Source organism: Otolemur garnettii, unplaced genomic scaffold, assembly GCF_000181295.1.
Source record: "Otolemur garnettii isolate 467f Iridium unplaced genomic scaffold, OtoGar3 scaffold00089, whole genome shotgun sequence".
NCBI classification, from domain to species: domain Eukaryota; kingdom Metazoa; phylum Chordata; class Mammalia; order Primates; family Galagidae; genus Otolemur; species Otolemur garnettii.
The window spans coordinates 654,385-678,047 of record NW_003852484.1 but is presented as its reverse complement, the minus strand read 5'-3'; the positions used below and the strand labels follow the sequence as shown (position 1 = coordinate 678,047).

The following is a 23,663-nucleotide window of genomic DNA, read 5'->3' as shown; positions in this document are numbered from 1 at the left end:
TAGCTGGGACCACAGGCGCCCGCCACAACGCCTGGCTATTTTTTGGTTGCAGCCATCATTGTTGTTTTGGCGGGTCCGGGCTGGGGATTCGAACCCACCACGTTAGGTGTACGTGGCTGGCGCCTTAGCCGGTTGAGCTATAGGCGCCGAGCCAACACCCAGCTATTTTTAAAGACAGGGTCTCGCTCTTGCTCAGGCTGGTCTCAAACTCCCAAGCTCGGGCAGTCCATCCATCTCAGCCTCTCAGAGTGCTGGAATTACAAGCATGAGCCATGGTGCCCAGTCTGAGAAAGACTTTCAAGGGGGAGACAAATATTATTAGAGAGATAAATAAGCCATTGTACCCATAAAATAAGAATGAATGATGTTCAAATTAAGGGGGGAAAGACAAGGATAAATGAGGTTACAACCAAGAGCTCTTGGAAATTAAAAACAGGATAATTGTGGCATAGACTAATAGTTGCTACCTTAACTCCTATTCTTCCTTAAAAGAAAAAAAAAACCATAGTTTTATGTGAAGTAGCAATATGACCGGCTTTAAGAAAAAACACTTTCTAGCCTCCCTCTTGGCTTATTGTAATCACATGACTAAAATTCTAACCCATGAAATACGAAAATCATGGGATGGACTTTGGGGAAGGTTCCCCCACATGACTCCGTCTGGAGGTTCACCCTTTGCCTTTCTTCCCTCTCTTTTCTGTATTCCCTGGACTATGAATGGAATGGCAGGCTCCAGCAGCCACAGCTTGGACCAGGGAACAACATGCCAAGGATGAGAAAGAGAACGAGAGAAGGAGAAGGGGGGCACTTGGACCATGGAGCTGTCACAGCAGCCCTGGACTGCCCACCTCTGCCTCCCTCAGTAGGACCTGGATTAAGCCACTATTATTTTATAATTTTGTTATTCAGAATCAAGCTTAATCATGACTGATAGAACAACCAACATTAAAAAAAAATCAGGCTAAGGCATGGATAGCCTGAGCTCACAAGTTCAAGACCAGCATGAAAGAGCAAGAGTGAGACCCTGTCTCTAAAAATAGGTGGGCATTGTGGCAGTAGCCCGTAATCCCAGCTGCTTAGAAGGCTGAGGCAAGAGACTCGCTTGAGCCCAAGAATTTGAGGTTGCTGTGAGCTATGATGCCATGGCACTCTACTGAGGGCAACAGAGATAGTCTATATCTTGAAAGAATAAAAAATTATAAAATAAAAAGATAAAATTAACTATATATAACAGAGAAAATGATAATAACTCAGCAGACTCCTGAATATAATGTTTTAAAATAAATATCAAACAAAATTAACAAGGATTTTAAACCCAGCTATAACCAAGTCATGGCAACTAGATAGGAGAGGCAACCAATGGTCATCCAAACTGGGAGTCCCCAGTGTGATTCCGAAGCACTCACCTTCTCCACTCGGCTCAGACTGGTTACCCAGCTTAGGGACACGTTGTTCTCCATATGTCCCCTCAGGTTGAATCCCTTTACTCCTAGAAGTCTGCTCATTCCAGGAGGACTCCTGTCCCTCCTGGGAGGCAGTGGGTAATCTGTCAGAGCTCTCAGTAGGGAAGGTATCAGGGGATTGGAGGTCCAGGAGAAAACTATCTTGCAGGGTTTGCTTGGTGGCCTTCTTGTGTTTCCTCTTCTGTCTCTCTGGGATCCTGCCACCCTCTCCTTGCCTGGGCTGGCTATTCTCAAGCTTCCTGGTTAGCTGGAGGAGCTGGTCCATGTCCTTGGTGAATTCTAGCAGCGTGCCCTCCAAGACACTTTGGGCAGGGCCCTCAGAACCATAGCTGGGCGTTCTCCCCACGAGCAGGCGTTCAGAGCAGTGGAGAGCTTCTGGGTCTTCCCTGAGCGCTGGCTTAGGCCCCTGGGGGATCCTGCAGGGACCCATGGACAGAGAGAAATAAGAGTAGTCCACAGCGACGTAAGTCAGCATGAAGTTGATGGTGACGATGGGGGCCAGAACATTCACCTGACCCACCAGAAGAAAGGCCATGGTCACCAAGCTGGTCAAGCAGATGGCAGCTATCGGTGTTTTATTTGGCCCTTTCTGCAGAAACAAAAATAAAATGTAGGACTATAAAATTTCAGATAGAAAGTTGGAGAAATTTCAGAAGTTATACGAGAAACACAACTCATAATGAGTCAGACATTTCTTATCATGTAACCGCTTATCTAGAAACTTGGGATAATAACATCCAGCTCATGGAAATATAGTGAGATCAGAACTAAATGCATGTAAAATGCTTAACACAGCATTAGGTACTGTGGGCCCCTAAAGCCCTGCAGGCATTAGTCATATTCTTAACTATTAACACGGTGCGTTATCATAGAACTTGTACTTCCTAAGTATTTTCCCCTTTTGTCTTTCTTTGGGTTTTAACACCAGCCCAGGAAATCAAAGAGATACAAAGCTGATTCTTCCCAGGAGTAGCAGATCACAGAAGACATGACTGAATAATTGGTGGCTGGAGGAAGGGAATTCTGCTACCAGCCATGCACACACAAGCGCTCATGCACACTCATTACACACCCCTGTGATCGCTGCAGGTGGGCATGTGACCTTCAGAGGCACAGGAATGGAAGAAAGGGGCTAACTGCCACTCCTGGGAACTATTCATCACAGTCACCCAACATTGTCCTTGAATAATAATCACTTAGTCCCCGTCTTCTTTGACCCATGAACTACAGTTGACCCAGCTGGCCGGACTACATTTGAAAGCCCTTCTTCACCTCACTTCTCCCCACCTGCCTCCCTCCCCGGACTCTGTCGCTTCCTGGCTCCTCACGTCTCTAACTCTATATCTACAGCATCCCTGGCTCCTCCTCAGACCAATTCTCTATTCATGCTCCTGCCCTAGGTGACTGCAAGCTGGCTCATGGCTTTAAATACCAGCCTTCTGCTGACAAGGCCCACATTTGAATCTCCAGCCTAAAACATTCCCCTAAATCTGGGCTTAAATATCCAGCTGCCAAATCAACATGTCCAGTTGCTAATAGGATCTCAGCCAAATATATCCAAACTCTAACTGCTGGTCCCCCTCCCCTCAAAGCTACTCCCTCCGTAGTTTTCTCTGTCTCAAAAAATGGCAACACCATCCTCCCAGCTGGTCAGCCAAGCAGAAGTCTCCATGCCTCTTCTCTGTCGCTTCCTCTACCAGCAAACGCTGCCAGCCTCAGGATACACACAGAGCCTGACCACTGCGCTCATCTCCCTGTAAGTGAGGGCAGGCATGTAGGCCACTTCCAGATCTGGCCCACACACGTGTCCCTCTAGGTACAGCCAGGACCAGGATCGGGACAGCAGCAGCCATGGAAACCACAGGTCAGAGATAGCAGAGTCATCATCAGCCCAAGTCTTTGAGGTTCAGAGCTCCCCATGACCTGAAATGCCTTCCCCAGAACTTCAGAGTAGAAGTCTTTAAAAAATAAAAGTAGGTAGGGCACCAGCCCCATATACCAAGCCCTTCTTCACTAAGGGTGGCGAGTTTGAACCCAGCCCTGTCCAAACTGCAACAAAAAATAGCCGGGCGTTGTGGGGGGCGCCTGTAGTCCCAGCCACTCGAGAGGCTGAGGCGAGAGAATCGCCTAAGCCCAGAAGTTGGAGGTTGTTATGAGCTGTGACGCCCTAGCACTCTACTGAGGGTGATAAAGTGAGACTCTGTCTCAAAAAAAAAATAAATAGGTAAATAAATAAAATTTAAAAAGAGTAAAACTACACTTTGTGTTTGAGGATTAAATTTTCAAGTATGTTTGTTATAGCTGCTTAGCAGACTCTAACAACTAAACTACCATGAATAAGGTGAATCTCAGAAACTAAAAAAAAATTTAAAAGAAGAGTTTAGGTCAGTGAAAGAGATCACTAGGGGTCCTCCGGCCGGAGATTCTGATAAGTGGGTTGTGAAGCGCTGAGATGCTAAACCAGGGCAACGCAAACTTCTCTTCACCAAGAAAAACCAAAAAAAGAGAAAAAAAGCCAGGCCACAAATGGGTTGTTATTGCAACACATATAACTGGCAACGGGTGCCCAGAATATACAAAGAATTCCTATAAAATAACTGGAAAAAGACAGACAACCCACTTATAAAAATGAGTAAAAGATTTAACAAACACTTTACAAAAGAATGTCTATTAAGCATATGAAAAGATGCCCAGCATCACTAGTAATGAGAGAAGCATAATTGTTTTTCATTTTTTTAAAATAGACTTTATTGGCTGGGTGAGGTAGCTCATGCTTGTATTCCTGACACTCTGGGATGAGGCAGGAGGAGCACTTGAGCTCAGGAGACCAAGACCAGCCTGAGCAAGAGCAAGACCCTGTCTCGACTAGAAAATAGAAAAATTAGCTGATTATTGTGGCAGGCACATAGTCCCAGCTACACAGGAGGCTGAGGCCGGAGGATTAGTTGAGCCCAGGAGTTTGAGGTTGCTGTGAGCTAGGCTGAGGCCATGGCGCTCTAACTTGGGCAACAAAGTAACACTCTTTCTAAAAAAAAAAAAATTATATATATGTGTGTGTATATAAACACTTTATTTTTTAGAGGAGGTTTAGGTTTACAGAAAAACTGTCCAGAAAGTATAGACAGAGAAATAGAAATCAAAACTTCAGTGAGATGCTATTAAACAGACTGAAAAAAAAATCTAAAAATCTGATATCACATATTGGCAAAAATAATGAGAAACAGGAATTCTTACGCACTGCCGATAGCAGGGTAAATTAGCATCACTACTTTGGAAAAGAGTTTGATGTTATCTAGGCAGTGAAGATGCAGTCCTCACAATTGAGCAGCTCCTCTAAGGGGCGCCCAGTCTGGAGGAACTCTGCATGTGCCCGGGACACCGGCACAACAATGTCAGCCCATGATCTATAAAAGTCCCCAGTAATAAACAAGCTCCTGCTATAAGCATAAACCTCATACACATGATGTTGAGTGAAAAAAGCATGCCGTAAAAGAATATGTACATATGACTTCATATATTTAAATTCAAATGCAGGCAAAATTAAACTATTTTGCTTAGAGATACATAAATAAGGAGCAGGCCAGGGGTTGCAAACTATAGCTCCCAGTCAAATCTGACACGGGCTAAGAATGCTTTTACATTTTTAAACAGTTGAGTGAAAAAAAAATCAAAGAAGAATCTGATGACGCATGGAATTTACACAAAATTCAAATTTGTGTCTATAAATAAAGTATTATATTAGGTATTGTCTGTGGCTACTTTTGAGCTACAACAGCAGAGCTGAGTAGTTGTGATAGAGACCATATGCCTAAAATAGTCACTACCTGACTCTTTTTGGAAAAAGTTTGCCAACCACTGAGTAAAACCAACCATAAAGAAAGCAAGGAAAGTACAAACATAGAGATCAGGCTAGTGGCTCAGAGACTGAGTGGGAAGGGCCTCAAAGAGGAGGGCAGCATGTGGAGGGGGCATGGGGGCTTAGGTCACCAGGGTGTTCACTCGTAGTTTCCTTTAAAAGTCTCCACATTTGTTTTATGTCCTCTTCTGAATATTGAATATATCCCAAAAAAGTTTCTTTAAGTTTTTTTTTTAAGTGTCTTCTCTTCCCCCATTAAAAAAGAAAATGAGCTGAGGAGACTTAATTGTACATAAAGAAGCTTTGAAAAATGAGTTCCCAAAGTTAAAGGACAGATGACAAACTAGGACAAATGTCTGTAACACACATACACAGAGTTAGTCTTCCTAACAGAAAAAGAGTGTAGTCTAGCAATTGAGAAGAAAATAACCCACAATCACAGAAAGAACTACAAGTAGCCCTTAAGGAAAAGGTGTTCAACTTCATTCATGGTTAAGAGTAATGCAATCCCCAGTATCCCCCCAAACGCCACTTCCCACTGTACCAGTGGCAACAATTCACATTTGTACTTACTATAAGTACATATTAGTGGTATATATTTTTGGATACATGTGATGTGTTGACAATTTTTAAAAGTCAAATCAGGGTAATTAGGGAATACATTGTCTCAGGCATTGTTCATTTCTATGGGTTAGGAACCAATTCTAGGGCTCCAATTCTACATTTTTGGTTATTTTAAAGTATACCATAACTTGTCGATTATAGTCACTGGGCAGCAATTCATATTGGATGGGCTCCTTGCTAACACCGGGTTTATTTCTCGGAGTAAAAGTGCAAATGGGTTATAAACCAAGTTAACAACCTGTTAAATCAAATGTGTTCTGGACTCCCTTCTTGGCAAATACCCCTTCATGATGATGAGGAAGTCCAAGTTCCAGTTTAGAATTCTTATACTTCTCACTCAGACTTCCTTACTGAAAGATGACCATGTGCAGCCTCCCGCTCAGAGCCCACTTCCCTTCTCTTCCCAGACCAGACCATGGAGCACCTCACACTCCTACGTCGTAGGCCAGCCTGCTCTCTGGTTCTAGAAAGGAACAGGCCCTTGCAGACACTGGGTGGGGGGTGGGAGATGATCTGAGCAAGGAATTCCAGGGTACAGGATACCCAGTGCATGGTCTAGGAGAGGGCATGTACGTTTGGCTTCACAAACTTCTTACACCCAAGAGCCAAAGCAGTCTTGTAAAGCAGAATCTTTTGATTTGAGTCTAAGAGTGGTATTGGCTGTGGGAAAACAAGCACCCTTATTCATTGCAGGTTAAAGTACAGAATGATGCAAATCTTACAGAAGGTGCTTTGGCAATATCCACTAAAATTAAAAATGCAGTTTCCATTTCCCACTTCTAAAAACTTATCCAGTAGCTGTATCTTACCACACATATCCAAAAATGTATACACACACACATACACACAAGATTATTCATTGCAGCATTGTTTACTAGAAGGCACACAAGTGTCAATCTCTAGGGGACCAATTAAATAAATGACGGTACATCCACACAATGGAAAAAGAACGAGAAAGTTCTCTCCATGATCAAATGAAATGACAGGTTTCTAAGTTATATGAAATGAAAAGAATCAAGGTAAGAACATGTATAGTCAATACTATCTTTTGCATAAAAATGAGAAAGAGAAGGATTCATTAAAAAAAAAAAAAAAGGCTTGGCACCCATAGCACAGTAGTTATAGTGCCAGCCTCATACACCGAGGATGGCAGGTTCGAACCTGGCCCTGGCCAGCTAAACAACAATGACAACTGCAACAAAAAATAGCTGAGCATTCTGGCAGGCACCTGTGGTCCCAGTTACTTAGGAGGCTGAGGCAAGAGAATCGCTCAAGCCTAAGAGTTTGAGGTTGCTGTGAGCTGTGACACCACAGCACTCTACTGAGGGCAACATAGTGAGACTCTGTCAAAAAGAAAAACAAAAAACTAATAAAAACAGGTACTGAAGGGGCAGGGTTGGGGTGGACAAAAGGTTGAAAGACTCATGATAGAAGCAAAAATTTATTATATTATTTTTATCTTTGAACCCTGTGCACATGTTAGCCAATCAAAAATGAAAGAAATGGAAGAAAGAAAAAAAAAAAGGCAACACAGCACATGGAAGGTAGAGACATGACAGTCATGCTCCTCCCTGGCCGCGCTCGCTGAGGATAAGAAGCATGATTTGCATCTACATGAGCCCTAGACAATAGGGAGGCTGGAAACCAGAAATGGGTCATGGAGGGCACCCTTGTGCCCCCCAAAGGACAAAAGAAATTATGGCTTGCAGACCACATTATTAGGAAGTGGGGTCCTCCGTTTAGTTTTCTTCTGTCATCCCCTAGGTTTTAGGAGTGTCTCTTTCCATCATTCCAGCCATGACTCAACCAAGCTACACGGTGTCAGTTAAGGTTTGGCTCACGATGGTTAACAGGGAGCCCAGAAGCCAGAGGTGTGGGAAATCACCAAACAGGACCTTCAAAGGGAAGAGGATCCCTCGAGGGCAGAGCTAGAGCTGCAAGAACCAGCTCCTCTCCTAACCAAGATAATCTTTCTTGTATGCTAAGCCTGGAGGATCCTAAAGTCATGTTTATTAAAGAGTGGGTACCTCTGTTTCCCTGCCACTCAGAGGCCAAGACGTTCCCATGGCTGGATGGCTAACCTAGTGCCATGGGCTGGGTGGCCATGATTTTGAAGATGCTTCATCCAGTTGGCCCCAGCCTAAGCCAACCAGAGAAGAGGGTGAAAGAAACGACCGCTGTGTTCTTTATCCCAACCCAGAGAACTTGACCAGAGGTTCTAATCAGAAAAATGTAAGCAATTTATGGGCCAACAATTGGGTTAGTGGCAAAAGGTGTTTCTCAAAATAAAAAAGGTGGGGTCACTTACCCCTTTCCCCAGACAGGCAAGTGCAGGGATCACTTTCTCCTGGGCAATGCACTGCAGGATCCGGGGTGCTCCGTAGAGACCACCCATGCAGGAGGCCAGGGAGGAGATGTACAAGCCCAAAAGGAACAGGAAGCCCACAAGGGACACCTATTGAGAGAGCAGCTCATTACTCAGGGCCAGAACCTGCTCTGCTCCTTTCTGCACCCCAGCACCACGGCTAACCATGCACTGAGGCCTACAGGGCCAATCTCTGGGACACAGTTCCCATATCCTCAGCCTCACCCTTCTTCATCCCACTATTTCAGTTGACTCCACCATCTCATCTCATGTGAACTACACAGAGGTCCTCAAACGGAGCCTGCACCGGGGCTTTGTTAAAACAGATTTCAGGGGTTTCTGGTGCCGTAGGTTTGGAGCAGAGGTTGGGAATTTGGATTTCCAACAGGTTCCCAGGAGATGTTGACACTGGTGGTCTGGGGCCTACACTTTTTTTTTTTGGAATAGAGTCTTACTTGGTCACCCTTGGCAGAGTGCCATGGCATCTTAGTTCACAGCAACCTCAAACTCTTGGGCTCAAGCAATCCTCTTGCCTCAGCCTCCCAGGTAGCTAGAACTACAGGCACCCACCACAGCACCTGGCTATTTTTTAGAGACAGGGGTCTCTCTCTGGCTCAGGCTGGTCTCAAACTTGTGAGCTCGGGCAATCCACCCACCTCGGCCTCCCAACTGCTAGGATTACAGGTGTGAGCCACCACACCAAGCCTGGGGCCTACTCTCTCTCTCTCCTTTTTTTATTTTTCCTGGGGCCTACTCTTTGCAAACAAATTGCCAACTATTAACACAACACTAATTAGCCTCTTGCCTCTTAAGTTCTCCCACTCTGAATCTAACACCCCTGAAGCCTCTGCCGGAGTGAACTCTCTAAACGCAAATCTCACCATAACGCCCCTGTTGCAAACATATTAAAAGCTCCCCACTGGCCTGACATACAAAGCCCTTCCTAGTCTGTGATCTCTTTTCGCCTTGCACCTTGCACACTGAGAGCCTTTGATCAGCTTGATTTCTCTGCCTGCTCAACCCTCTGTCCACACCCCCTAATCTACTCCATGTCTGCTGAGCTCTTAATTGTGCTTCAGGACTCAGCACAAACCTCACCTCCTCCTATGGAGGTGACCACGGTGAGCACACCTCAACGTGATGTTAGGATGGCACCTGTCATGCTGTCTCCTCCACTAATCTGGAGTCTTCATTTAGGCAGATGTTCTATCTAGAACTCTTAATGTCCAACACAAATATAAACGCTGAAGGAATGAATGAGATCCGTGGCCCACAAGGCCCATCAGGCCCAACAGATAGAATGAGAGGGTACAGCTGTTCTTAGTGTCAACTAGCCAGCCCGCAGCTGTGTGCCCAGCTGTCAGTCATGAATCTACCTCCTGCCCCAGAGCCAGACTCCTCTGCATCCACAGGGCAGCCTCTCTCTTTCTAGATTATCTAAGGTGCCCTGTCCATTCTACTTCACTTGAGGCACTGTGGCCAGAATTCTGCATTCCAAGTGCTCATTTGTCTACAGAATATAGACAGGTTAGAACTAATTTTCAACTTTGTCACTTACACCCTTCCTGGTGAAGGCCTTCCTCACCCCCATTTTTTGCTTCTTTGCTTCAGCAATGCACCAGATCCGTATCATCAAATCACACTGAACACAAGCCACTGGCGACACCTCTTTCCTGGCTCATAAATTACACTGGAATAATTTGACTGATGAATCCTGTAGTAGTCAGGGTTCTGGACCAGAAGAATCTTTTTTTTTTTTTTTAAGAATGTATTTGTAGGACACTGCAAGTTCACAGAATCATCAGGAGGCTATAAGATCAGGATCCAAACCTGGAGACACACCCAGACCCTTCAACAGGGACAGCTTGGCCAGATGGCACCAGCACCCCTCTTCCCTGTGGACGAATTCTTGCCATCTCCTTATCTTTGCTTCATTCACTGTAATTTGAGCGTACAACGGCCTAACTAAGTCCCATACCCTACCAGGGCTGCAAAGCAATCGGCCAGAGAGGTCTGATCCACTGGGCTTCGGCAATACTTACAACTTGGGGTACTCACTCTCTTCAAAACCTCCCAAGTGGTCAGGGAGGTTGGAGGCTTGGTGGGCAAGACTAAGGTCCACCACAGGGCTCATCTTGTCCTCTATTTGTGTAGGTTACTCTTCCCCTAATGCCTTAGCTCACTCTTACGCCAGTGAATCTCACTTGTCTCTTCTCTTCAAAGTCGTAAGTTTTGGGGGTTTGTCCTGCCCCTCCATCTTTCACTTACCATTTTATTACTACAAGAATCAATATCTTCTAGTATTTCCCATCACTTTGTGTGTCCTGATGGCATTTTGTTATTTTCTATCTGCAGGATAGTTAATTATGCTCATGACTTATCTTGCCAGCACTGCAAGAACTCCTTAAGGGTTGATCTCTACGTGTCAGGTGCCTTTAGCCCCCTCCCCACACCCTGGCATCTGACCCAGAGTCTGGCAAACAGCTCAGCAGTTGAAATAATGAAGCTTCTCGACTTTATTGTCATTTGCATCCTAGATGTCTGCCCAAACTGGTCTCATTAGCAATGCTCGATCCATTCTGAGATGTAGAAGGCAACTTTTGGACCTATCTTCTCTACCAAATGCATCCTATGTTGACTGGTTTTTAAAAAAATAGACTCCATGATGAAATTTTGTCAAAAGCTTTCTGAAAATGTAACTCAGTAGTTCTCTACCTTGGCTAAACATAAGAATCACCTCAGAGATTCTGTTTTCATTAGTATGGAGTGGGACACGGACATGGTAGACCTGTCCAGGTGATTCTGACGAGCAGCCAGTGTGGAGAACCACTGGGAATGATGCAATTAATTCTTAGGGAAAGTCGGGCATAGTATGTATCTCCTTGTAGAAGCTTTACTGCTTCTTTGTTTTTTGAGACAGAGTCTCACTTTGTGCCCTGAGTAGAGTACCATGGTGCCCTAGCTTACAGTAACCTCAAACTCTTGGGCTCAAGTAATCATTTTGCCTCAGGCTCCAGAGCAGCTGGGACGACAGGCACCTGCCACAACGCCTGGATAGATTCTCTATTTTTAGCAGAGACAAGGTCTCACTCTTGCTCAGGCTGGTGTCAAACTCCTGAGCTCAGGCAATCCATCCACTTCCCAGAGTGCTGAGATTACAGGTGTGAGCCTCTGTCCCAGCCTAGTCTTACTGCTTCTTATGCAAAAGGTTATGTATATTTGTGTTCAGACAATTTTTTTTTTTTCATTTAAAGCCTGGCCATTTACTCAGAGTGGGAATGAGACTCCCTAGGCTGGTCTCATTATTCAGGCTTTGGATTGGCTCACAGAGTCCCCGGCACCATGAGCACAGGATACAGTGCCCCCCACCTTTGGCCAGCCTTCCTCTGTGGGGCTGTATGTCAGGCGGGGGATTTTCCAGGTGTAAAACCTTGTTTATGTCCTGTTTGTCAGTTGTTTTACCTGTATACTTGTCACTTTTTTATATAAAACTATCATTTAGTCTATTTTCTGAAAAAATATATGAAATGTTGGTCCTATGCCTGGATAAATTATCAAAGCTCTATCCCATCTCTCTCCTGCCTCAGTCCTAGCCTTATTTTTCTGTTTGCCATCCACCCACACATTGAGGACGTATATGCTGAGGACAGGTTACATTCCGGGCATGGTGCTAGGCACAGGCGAGGCTTTATAGGGACAACGGTGAACTGTGTGCTTCACTCCCAGTCCTCACAGCACATAATCATTTTCTCTATTCATATCAGACTAGAACCTTGCCAGCAGCTTGGTTTTGGAAATTTAGTTAAGCAGGTATGTATCAACATTTTTTTAAGTGCCCTTCTGGTGTACATCAATTTGAACCATCACAAAATACCATGTAGGGTATGCACTACCCTAATATCTTTTTCAGTAACTGCTGATGAACATTAATTCCATCTCCCAGCTCTTAGTATTTTATCCCAGCTCCCATTTTGAGCTTCAGTCATTGAGGGCTCCACCAGTTCACTGGCTGCTCTCTTTTCTTGAAGAGACTCCCTCTGCCTCATCTAACCCCGTGCTCCTTGATATCACTGAGATCAGTACATACTGAAACACTCACAATCCCATATGATTGATAAAGCAATGTCTCAACAGCCCCCCTGGTGTTCTCCCACGTCATATTTCCATAGAGACGTGAGTTTTCTAGCATTTTCCTTACTCCACGCATTCACCCATATCTCAGCTTTCAGCCACATTTTACCTCTAGCTGTGTAGCCATTTTCCATAAAGAGACCAGTCTGCTTCCCTTTCTGAGAGCCACAAATGTGTGCCCACTGCAGTGCAGAGGCCAGTCAGGGTGGCCTGGCTGCGGGTGCTGAGGGTCTGACCGGGCTCATTCACTGGCCACAGCCCTATCCCAGCCCCATCTTCCACGCACAGCTTGTGTCGTGAACATTCATTCCTACCTGAGTACATAAAACCTGACTACTGAATTCAGGGATGATCAGAGGCTACTCTGTAGGATCCCCCATTTTTAATAAAGATACTTTGGGGGTAATTTCCTACTTAATTTGCCCTTATTTTACTAATCAGCAGGCCCTAGGATTCCCAAGGTACTGGTCTTTTTGATCTACAATAAACATCTGTTTTTCTGGGCTGTATACAAGTTTATTTTAAAACATTTATTTAGTCTATTTAATTTTGTCCCTACTAATACTACTCTTTACACAATTTCTTCCTCTATAATTGCATAATATTGGGATAGACTATTTTGGCTTTTCCCATTCAGTTAGACATGGTGGATTGGTGGGAGGGGAAAGTGTGTTCCTAAAATAAATGTCTGTACCTGCCAGGGCATGCCTGCAAGGAGTGTGTAGGGGAGTTAAAACTTATTTAGCACCTAATATGCGCCAGCGATTATGCTGTCTCAGAGCCGCTGAAGCAGGCAAGATTTTAAAGGCAGAATAACATTGCTGAGGGCTGAGACAAAGTTCCCCTGGGGTAGGATAAGAAGTAAAAAGATACGTGATAGAAAAACTGTGGGTTGAGTAGCCATATGATTAGAAATAGATCAGAGAAGCTACAGGAAACCCAGAAAGAAAGAGACTCACTGACCAGCTACAGATGAGAAGAAAGGCAACTTGCAGCCATTGGAGATGACTGTCCTCAGAGAGAGAGAGAGCAAGAGAGAGAGCAGGAGAAGATACACACTGAGGAGGTCCTCTGACGCACGCAGCAAAGCATATATCGAAGGCCAGCCCCATCACAGCGTCCACACACAGTGCACAGGGCACATGGGCGGACAAGGCCTTGCTTCTTTAAGGCCCAGGAAAGCTCAGAGAGGGGCTGGCTCAGAACAGAGGCCATAGCTGCGACATGAGGCTCAGGTGAATGGTTTATTAAAAGCATATCTGGGTGGTAGGTGTGCTGGGGACCCAGTACAGACTCTTGCATTCTCCTCCCATCCCCAGCATTCCCCAGGTGCTGACCACAGAAACGTCTGGTGCCTGCAACTGCCACTGAGTCAGCCTCAAGGACACCAGAGAGCAGGAAGACAGAAAGCTTGGGGGGGGGGGACCCTGTGCCATCACCTTGGGAATCAGAAGGACACCAAGGTGCTGCTGCACCAGCCCCTGTTTGTTGCTGAGAACCCAGAGCAGTAGCTTTCCCTTCTTTGTAGACTTTACAATTGCCTGGTCCAGGAAACTGTCTCTTGTCCTCTCCCAGAGCTAACTTTCCACCTTTCTTCCCAGTGTGAGGTCCCACGCAGTTCTGCTGGGCCTCGTGTAGCAGGTGCCCCCACATGGCTGAGCGCCTGCCTACCTGTCTCACTGTCAGGGACAGGTGCCCTTCCAAAGAAGGTGCTGTTCATAGGTCTATGGTTAGGGATGGAGTTTCTGCCCACAAAGGCTCTATCGAGCTGTCTCTGGAGCTGTTTTTCCCCTGTCATTGTTTGTGGTCTTCCTTGGATAGGAGGCTGCCTGCCCCTGTCCCCCTCCAAACAGGCACAGACACCCGTTCTGAGCTTTCCTTGCAAAGCAGGGGAAGGAAAAGAGAGAGGTTCCCCAGCCAGGGGATGATTTGTCTTGTTCCATCCAGATCAGAGTCTCTAAATGTTGAAAAGACCTCTGAGAAGGAGCCCACCAGGCAGGAACCCATTTCAGAGGCAGGGAGAGCTAGCCGGCCGGCCGGGGGCAGGCTGCAGACAAGCAACCAGCTTCCTGCTGCTCCCCGAGGCCCTCAATTCCTTTAATGCGGCCAAGCTTTTCATCCCACACCTAGAGAAAAGGCCCTTGGGAGATGAAAGTCCAGGCAGAAGCAAGCATGCAGATACAAATGAGGGATACCCAGTCCTTCCCTGACGGCAAACCTTGCTCTTGGGGGTCTGAGACCTCGGGCGCTGGAAGGTGGGTTTCATCTAAACTGAACCCCTTTGAAAACCAGCTTTTATACCACAGTCAAGACCCCTGAAAAGAAATACCACCATTTCGTGGATTTAGGCATACCTTAAAAAGAAACATGTGCTCATGTGAAAACCCAGCCCAAATGCATCTTTCAAAGTTAGAGTTTCCCACACCAGGTTGCCTCAGGCACGGACCCTCTATGAAGATCAGCAAGACTGCCTTGCAAGGCTTCACACCAAGAGAAAATGGTACTCTCTCCCAAAATATACACGGCCATACTCAGGAGCGAGCAAATAAGAACAGCTCCCTAACCAACTGCATTTCTCTAAAAAAGGATGAGATCTCAGGGCCGGCTTTTTCTCCAGTAACTTAAGGGAAGGTAGGGATTTGGGGGGATTTCCAGACTAAATGTCTGGAAATCTTATTCTTGTGGGTTCTAGTGATGCCAAATAAATGTCCTTGATGTCACATGACCTCCTGCTTGCTGACAGAGGCTGTGGAACGCAAGGAATTTGCTAATCTTCTCCTGGCAGGGTGCGGACTCTAGAAACAAAGATGTTGCAGCCAAATCAACTTGGAGTTTCTGAGATTCTCAGGAAAGCCAGAGGGGTCAGGTCCTCAGGGACGGGGCGGGCCCTCACCCTGGTGTTGGGCTTCCTCCCTCTCCCTCGGCCTCCCTGCCCATTCTCTGTCCCTCAGCCTCCTCCTTCCTCGCCTCTGAGCAGCACTTCCTGCCTGTGGGCAAAGGCGAAGCAAGGCAAAGAACGAGGGGCTTGTGCAGCTGGCAACCTTCTGTTTCTGTCCTGATTTCTGACACGAAGAGATGCCACCTACATTCAGGTGCCTCCCTGGGTATGTCACATGTTTCTAGGGATCCCTGAACAGAACCAGCACCGTTCCATCATTTCTGCTGACACCCCACCACCCCCAATTCAGTGTTGGACTCTCTATGGATTCCCAGGCGGGCCTGTCAGGAGGAGGCAGTCATTTGTTGATAGGAACAAATAAGTGACCCCGGCAGACTGAGCCTTTTGGGCAGTGCAGGACTCACCTTTTCAGCTATCAGGAAGTCATAGCGAAGGGCCTCGCGGGTGCAGATGGCGCCAAGCAGGAAGACGAAGACAATGTACAAAAACCACCTGCAAAGCCCAAGACAGAGCAGCGCTGGCCCAGCCCCGCCCCCTCTCCCTGGGGTTTCCTCTGGGAACTGCCTCAAAACTAAAGAGAAAGGCCAGTCATAAGCCTCCCTTCCTGGCGTGGGAAGTTGCTTTTTATACTATTTCTCCTCTAGCATATTTCTTTCAAAAAAAAGATATTGTTTTGTCTCTTTCTTATATTAAAGAAAAAAATATATACAAAGGGTGTTGGGCATGGGGAAGTGGGAGGCCCAGCACCCCAGGCAGCTAGGATGCCGCCAGGGTGGATCTGCAGCTCCGCTCCGTCCTCTCCCAGCAGAAGAACCAGTCCCCAGGTCTCCAGGTCTGCTGGTGTTTGGGTCACAGGGGATAGAGAGCCACAGCAAAAGGAAGAGCAGTGGCCTCGCTCTTCACCACATCCTTCCGGTCTCTTCCTTCCCATCTGGGCACAAGAGGATGGGCAAAAGGTTCTTTTCGGGAACAAGATGGGGCTCTCAGCCTGAACCTTCTTTTCTTTCCTTCCTAACATTCAACTCTGTCTCTGTTGCCTTCCTTTTTTCCCCCAATGCTATTGATTTATTTTGTATGAAAAAGCCTGGTGCTGCGTGCCTGGCTGGTAGCAACGGTGCCATTGCAATAAGCTAAGGACCAATTCAGCATTCATGAAACAGACATTAATATTTTTTAGATGTCACAGAATAATACAGGCACGCAACTGCTCAAGTCATTGTCATGTGTATGATCTAAATGTCTCTTCACACTAATCCAGTGATGGGCAGAGAAGCTTCTTCCATGGTATAGAAAGAAAAACAGAAGATTCTAGAAGGTCAGAAATAACCCCAAGGCTGCCTTGCCTGCCAGTGTGGATGGCACAATGTGAGCCTTGGGGAAGGTCAGCTGGGGGAGCAGGGCCAGTCTCTGAGCTTTGCTACATGTCTCTACACACAGTGCCTCCTCCACAGTCTAGGAAGCACACACATCATCATGGTCCTCATGTTATAGAACGGGAAATGGAGGCCCATAGAACTAAATAAATTGTCCAAAGTCACACAGCTCATCAGCAGCAGAGCAGGGATGCAAACCTTCAGCCCTCTGATTGCAAAACTTTTCACGCCGTTATTCTCCCGCCAATGATCTTGGAAACACAATGGTTAAAAAATCCCCAGTTCAAAATCAGGGTGGGGAGGAAGGGGGCAGGAGGCTGAGGAAGAAGGAAAAAAAGGGTTGGGTCTGTATTCTGTGATAATGACACTCCTCCTCGGCAGTATTCCCAGGCAGAGCTATGAAAGGGTAACGTCTGAACCCACCAGACGTGAATTTTCCAGCCCACCGAGCGTTAAAGGGAGGATCAGAATATGAAATAAGTTGGTCACAGTCGGGGCACTCTCAGAACAAAAGAGGCAATCCCCTCTTGCCTGGGGTTTTTCCCTCCCACTCTCCAGCTCAGACTGATTGCCATGAAGGAACTTACGAGATGCCAACAGCTGCTAGGGAGCCCAGGGGGATGCTGGTGGAGGGCTCTCTGAGGTCGCCCCCCATGTTGAAGCCGGCCATGACTCCTGAAAGATACCCAGACAGGGTGATGCAGAGCAGTGGACTGCACAGGTCACCTCCTCCAGGGCTGCCCCTTCCCCTCTGGGTGGTGGTGGGGGCTCTCCTGGAAACTATCCCACATCACCCCTCCCAGAACCCTTCCATGGGCAGCTCTGCAAACCGGCTGCTTTTTGATCTCCCCTGGCAACTGGGGAGGCGTCCCTGTAGCCCTGAAAGGGAGCTTTGTGGGTCGGGTGATGTTCGAGAAGAAAGCCCTTCCAGCTCCAAAAGCATCTCACTGCTCTGTGCAAAGTAACTAGGATGAGGAAGGCATCTTGCAAGCCACACAAAAGTCCTGACACCACCTGCTGAGCACTGCCTTCCCAGCTGGGACCATGTCCTGCAGAGACTCAGCATTACTATCCCTGTCTTTGCTGCCTGCTGATTCCATCTGGGCTTCAAGTGTCCTTGCGGTCAGGTACCAACCACTCGCAAAGCTCCTGAGCTCCAAAGAGTTCTAAATAAACAATCCTGATGCCACCAAAATTGAGTCACAGCTCCTTTTTATCCTCACCTCTATTCTCCAAGAACACTAATGAAAATGAATTAATCCTTGGTGGTGAGGAACCAACCAGCGCTGGACGATGAGGAGGGAAATGTTGCCTCTTCCTGTACATATGAATAAATGAAAGCAACAGGACAATGTGCCCTGAACACCAAATGAGGGTCCAGCCCATGCTGGGGGTCTAACAACTCAATGTGATGGACTGACCTGGCTTCACAAAGGTGATAAATCGCCAATGCAGCCTTGAAAGAGGGATTGAATGGGCTCAGGGATGGGAATGCATCTAACACCATAATTGAGGAATACTTTCAACCTGTCAAGGCCTGTGTTAAGTGCTTTATGTAATTTTTTATCTTGTTTAATCCTTTCTTTTATTTTTATTAAATCATAGCTGTGTAGATTAATGCAATTGTGGCATATAACGTGCTGGTTTTATATGTAATTCGAAATACTTTCATCAGACTGGTTAACATAGCCTTCACCACATTTTCTTAGTTATTGTGTTAAGACATTTATATTCTACACTTAGTAGATTTAACATGTACCCTTGTAAAATGCACCATAGGTGTGGTCCCACCAATTACCCTCTCTCCACCCATCCTCCCCCCTCCCCTCCCCTCCCTCTCCTCTTTCCCCTTCATCTTGGGCTGTAATTGGGTTATAGCATTCATATAGAAGTGTGGGTGTTTATAAATTGGTTTCATATTAGGGTTCTATAAAGAGAACTATGAAACTCTGAGAAAAGAAATAGCTGAAGATGTTAACAAATGGAAAAACATACCATGCTCATGGCTGGGAAGAATCAACGTTGTTAAAATGTCCGTACTACCCAAAGCAATATACAATTTTTTTTTTTTTTTTGAGACGGAACCTCAAGCTATCCCCCTGGGTAGAGTGCCATGGCATCACGCTCACAGCAACCTCCAACTCCTGGGCTCAAGCGAGTCTCCTGCCTCAGCCTCCCAAGTAGCTGGGACTACAGGCGCCCGCCACAACGCCTGGCCATTTTTTGGTTGCAGCCATCACTGTTGTTTGGCGGGCCGGGGCTGGGGATTTGAACCCGCCACCTTAGGTGTATGTGGCTGGCGCCTTAGCTGCTTGAGCCACAGGCGCAATATACAATTTTAATGCAATCCCTATTAAAGCACAACTGTCATACTTTAAAGACCTCAAAAAAATAACACTTTGTTTTGTATGGAATCAGGAAAAAACCTTGAATAGCCAAGACATTACACGGAAATAAAAACAAATCAGGAGGAATCATGCTACCAGACCTCAGACTATACTATAAATCAACAGTGATCAAAACAGCATGATACTGGCACAAAAACAGAGAGGTAGATGTATGGAACAGAATAGAGAACCAAGAGATGAGCCAAGCTACTTACTGTCACTTGATTTTTGATAAGCCAATCAAAAATATTCAGTGAGGAAAAGACTCCCTATTTAACAAATAGTGCTAATCAAAGACTAACCAAAGCTAGACTCTCACTGGATAAAAGATTTAAACTTAAGACATGAAACTATAAAAATACTAGAAGAAAGTACAGGAAAAACACTTGAAGAAATCGGCCTGGAAGAATATTTTATGAGGAGGACACCCCGGGCAATTGAAGCAACACCAAAAATACATTACTGAGATCTGGTCAAACTAAAACACTTCTGCACAGCCAAGAACACAATACATTAAGCAAGCAGACAGTCCTCAGAATAGGAAAAGATATTTGCAGGTTATGTCTCTGACAAAGGTTTAATAACTAGAAGCCACAGAGAACTTGAACATATTAGCAAGAAAAGAACAAGTAATCCCATCTCAGGGTGGGCAAAGGACTTGAAGAGAAACATCTCTGAAGAAGACAGGTGCATGGCCTACAGACACATGAAAAAATGCTCATCATCCTTAATCATCAGAGAAATGCAAATCAAAACTACTTGAGATATCATCTAACTCCAGTGAGATTAGCCCACATCATAAAATCCCATAACCATAGATTATGGTTGGATGTGGAGAAAAGGGAACACTTCTGCACTGCTGGTGGGAATGCAAACTAGTACGTTCCTTTTGGAAAGAAGTTTGGAGATCACTTATGGATCTAAAGATATACCTACCGTTCAATCCTTCAATTCCTCTATGAGGTATATATCCAGAAGACCAAAAATCACTTTATAACAAAGATATTTGTACCAGAATTTTTATTGCAGCCCAATTCATAATTGCTAAGTCATGGAAGAAGCCCAAGTGCCCATCAACCCATGAATGGATTAATAAATTGTGGTCTATGTACACCATGGAATATTACACAGCCTTAAAAAAGATGGAGACTTTATCTCTTTTATGTTTACATGGATGGAGCTGGAACATTCTTCTTAGCAAAGTATCTCAAGAATGGAAGAAAAGGTATCCAGTGTTATCTTGTTTAATTCTTACAACAACCATATTAGAAAAGTAGAATTATTTCCCTATTTTATAGAAAAGTGCTTAAAGAAGTTAATTAAAATAGCCTAAGATCACTAAGTAAGTGGCAAAGGTAGAATTCAACCCTGGTATTTAGTCTCCTTAAGTTATGCTTTTAATGCTTAGGCTATAATGCTTCAGGGAACCCAAGTGAAGTGGAGTGAAATGAAAGTTTGGGGCAAGAAAGTTACAATGGAGCTATCTCTAAGCAAACCCTGAATGTTGGACCAAGAATGGGGTCTGCATATACTTTAAGGCAGCAATTCCACTCCCAGAATTTAACCCAAAGCAAATAGCCAAGAATACAATTAAATGTTTACAAATGCTTATTAATGGTAGTAAAAATTAGAAACCACCTAAGGGCTAAAAATAAGGGATTGTCTAAATAAGTGATGAAATATCTTTCAAAAAATACAATGCCTCAGAATATTGTCAGGGATAATATTTAAAAATTATTGTTGGGCTCAACACAGGTTATTGAAACCCTGGGGAAAGTGAAACAAGAAAGTTAATGGCTTAATTTGAAGCAAACTGAAAGGTGACAGGATTTTAAACAACTAATAAAATTAAGAAAAATTAATTCATTTGACTATTATATTAGGAATATTCTCTCCTAAATGGCACAAAGACTGTATTAGAATCACAATGAAAAACAAGGAGTTCTAGACCCCTTACTTTGCTCTGCAGTGCTGTAATCCTAGCACACTGGAAGGCTCGAGTGGGAGGATCCCTTGAGTTCAGGAGGTCAAGACCAGCCTGAACAAGAGCAAGACCCCATCTCTACTAAGAAGAGAAAAATTATACAGGCATTGTGGCAGGTGCCTGTAGTCCCATCTACTTAGGAGGCTGAGGCAAGAGGATGGCTTGAGCCCAGGAGTCTGAAGTTGCTGTGAGCTACGCTGATGCCACTGCACTCTAACCCAGGCAACAGAGTAAGTAAACAATATATGGGATGATCCTGTTGTAAAAAAAATGCAGATGTGTAGAAAAAGGGACGGGAACATATTTTAAAACATCAATAATGGTATTTCTGGGTGATAGAAGAACAGATTTTTTTTTTATTGTTTACTTCTCAATTTTCCAAAATGGTCATTTTGAAACATGAGAAAACTAACTTTTAAATAGTTTTTTACTTAAAATGGCATATTAGGCAATTTTCTTTCTTCTCATTCCTTCTCTCCAAGATGTTATTAAAAAGGTAGTAGAAATAAATAAATACCTAGAAGTGTAGAAAATTTGAGAGGGGAGCCCTAAGTAGATGAGAGTTTTCCATAAATGTCTGAAACATGGAAAATGGAGAAAATGATACAGAGTGAAAGGGAGGAAAAGAAAGGCTTGGAATGCTTCTTCAGACATCTGAATACCCTGCCTGAGAAAAACTAGGACTGTTAGTGTGGATATTTGCACCCAATTGAAGCCCTGCTCAAAAATCAATCGCACTCACAAATGCTTCCCATCAAGAAAGGGCCCCAGCAGGGAAACAGACTTAAATACACTTAGCAGGGGAAACCCACACCAGGGACCAAGAGTCATCAGATGTGTGATGAAAACTGGCAACAAATAAACAAGTACATGCATAAATAGAAATGGAATAACCCTGGTGGGAAGAAACATACAGATTGAGATACAGAAGAGAATTCTGAAGAAAACACTAATTAATAGCATCAGATACATCCAAGAATAATATCTATAAAACAAGATGCTATTAAAAGCAAATTCCAAGAGCAAGAAATAACTTTTGGAAATTAAAAATACAATCACTGAAATTAAAAATGCAATAGATCTGAAAAGCAAAGGTTAAGTAAATATCTTAGTATTTAGAACAGAAAAATAAAGAGACAGAAAATTTGAGTGAAATAGAGGAGAAATATTGGAGTTACAACAATGAACTAATGAGAGAGCCAGAAAGAGAAGAGAGAAAAGAAAATAACCAGATAAGTAACAGAAAGAAATTTTCCCCAAACTGAAGACACAAGTTTACAGATTGAATTATCCCACTGAGTAACCACCACACACACACATACAAATGGGAAAAAATTCCACACCTAAATGCATCATTGTGCAATTTTAGGAGAAATCCTGAATGCTTCCAAAGATTAAAACTGAATACTTACAAAGGAATAAAAATTAGATTGGCATCAGACTTCTCATCAGCAACACTGAATGCTAGAAAACAATGGAGCACTGACTTAAAAATTCTGAGGGAACATTATTTTGAAGTTGGAATTATTTATTTATTTATTTACGGTAGAGTCACCCACTTTGTCACCCTTGGTAGAGGGCCATGGCGTCATAGCTCACAGCAACCTCAAACTGTTGGGCTCCAGCAATCCTCTTGCCTCAGCTTCCCAATGAACTGGAACTATAGGCACCTGCTACAATGCCTGGCTATTTTTAGAAACTAGGTCTCACTCTTGCTTAGAGCTGGTCTCGAACTCCTGAGCTCAGGCAATCCACTGGCCTCCCAGAGTGCTAGGACTATAGGCATGAGCCACTGCCCGGCCTTGAAACTGTAATTTTAACCAGATAACCAATTAACTGAAAGTATAATTAAAAGAAGAGCTTAGAAAATTGACCTGCCCCAGACTGTTTCTGAGAAAGATACTAAAGAATGCTCTCCAGCAAAATGAGGATGTTAACCATGAAGGAGGAAAACATGAGATTCAGAAAACAGTACTGATAACTCCCACAATGACAGCTGTGTAGCAGACAAATGACAAGTATTAAAGCAGAAAAATAAGAGGGCCCAAGCAGGATGCTTCTGGATTGGAAATGGATTCAACACAATGGACAGTATAATTAACAAACTAAATGATTTCAATAATATGTTGACTGCACATTTTGGCAATGACAAAAAGTTAGGCTATTGAAATCCTAGGAAAACTGAACAAGGAAGTTAAGGTCTTAATTTGAAGCAAACTGAAAGGTGACATGATTTTAAATAACTAATAAAATGAAAGTAAGATTAACACATTTGAGTATATTAGGTATGTTCTCTCCTCAATGGCACAAAGACCATATCAGAATCATGATGAAGGACATGAAGTTCTAGCCCCCTACTTTGCTTTTCAGTGAACAATAGTCACATAGTCTAATTATTTTTTATCATCTAAAATTGACTTACAGGCAAAGCACCAGGACACAGCTACAATTACAAAATGGAATATGACTATTACCTATCTTGACAATGTAAAAGTAAGGCTAAAGCTAAGTGATACTAGAGGAAAGAGGAAAGAGAAAAGCATTAATATATTCCTCATAGTAATTTTTTTTTTTTTTTTTT

General features: G+C 44.4%; 1 protein-coding gene across 1 annotated transcript in view; it reads right to left on the bottom strand.

The window, feature by feature from the left end:
• SLC12A8 (solute carrier family 12 member 8) overlaps positions 1 to 23,663 on the bottom strand; it is a 119,923-nt gene that overhangs the window by 20,858 nt on the left and 75,402 nt on the right. Inside the window, exons 6-9 of the mRNA XM_012808391.2 lie at positions 17,299 to 17,386; positions 15,743 to 15,830; positions 8,252 to 8,398; positions 1,407 to 2,052 (exon numbers count right to left, since the gene is read on the bottom strand). Coding sequence (XP_012663845.1) covers positions 1,407 to 2,052; positions 8,252 to 8,398; positions 15,743 to 15,830; positions 17,299 to 17,386 — 969 coding nt within the window. The remainder of the gene's footprint in view (positions 1 to 1,406; positions 2,053 to 8,251; positions 8,399 to 15,742; positions 15,831 to 17,298; positions 17,387 to 23,663) is intronic.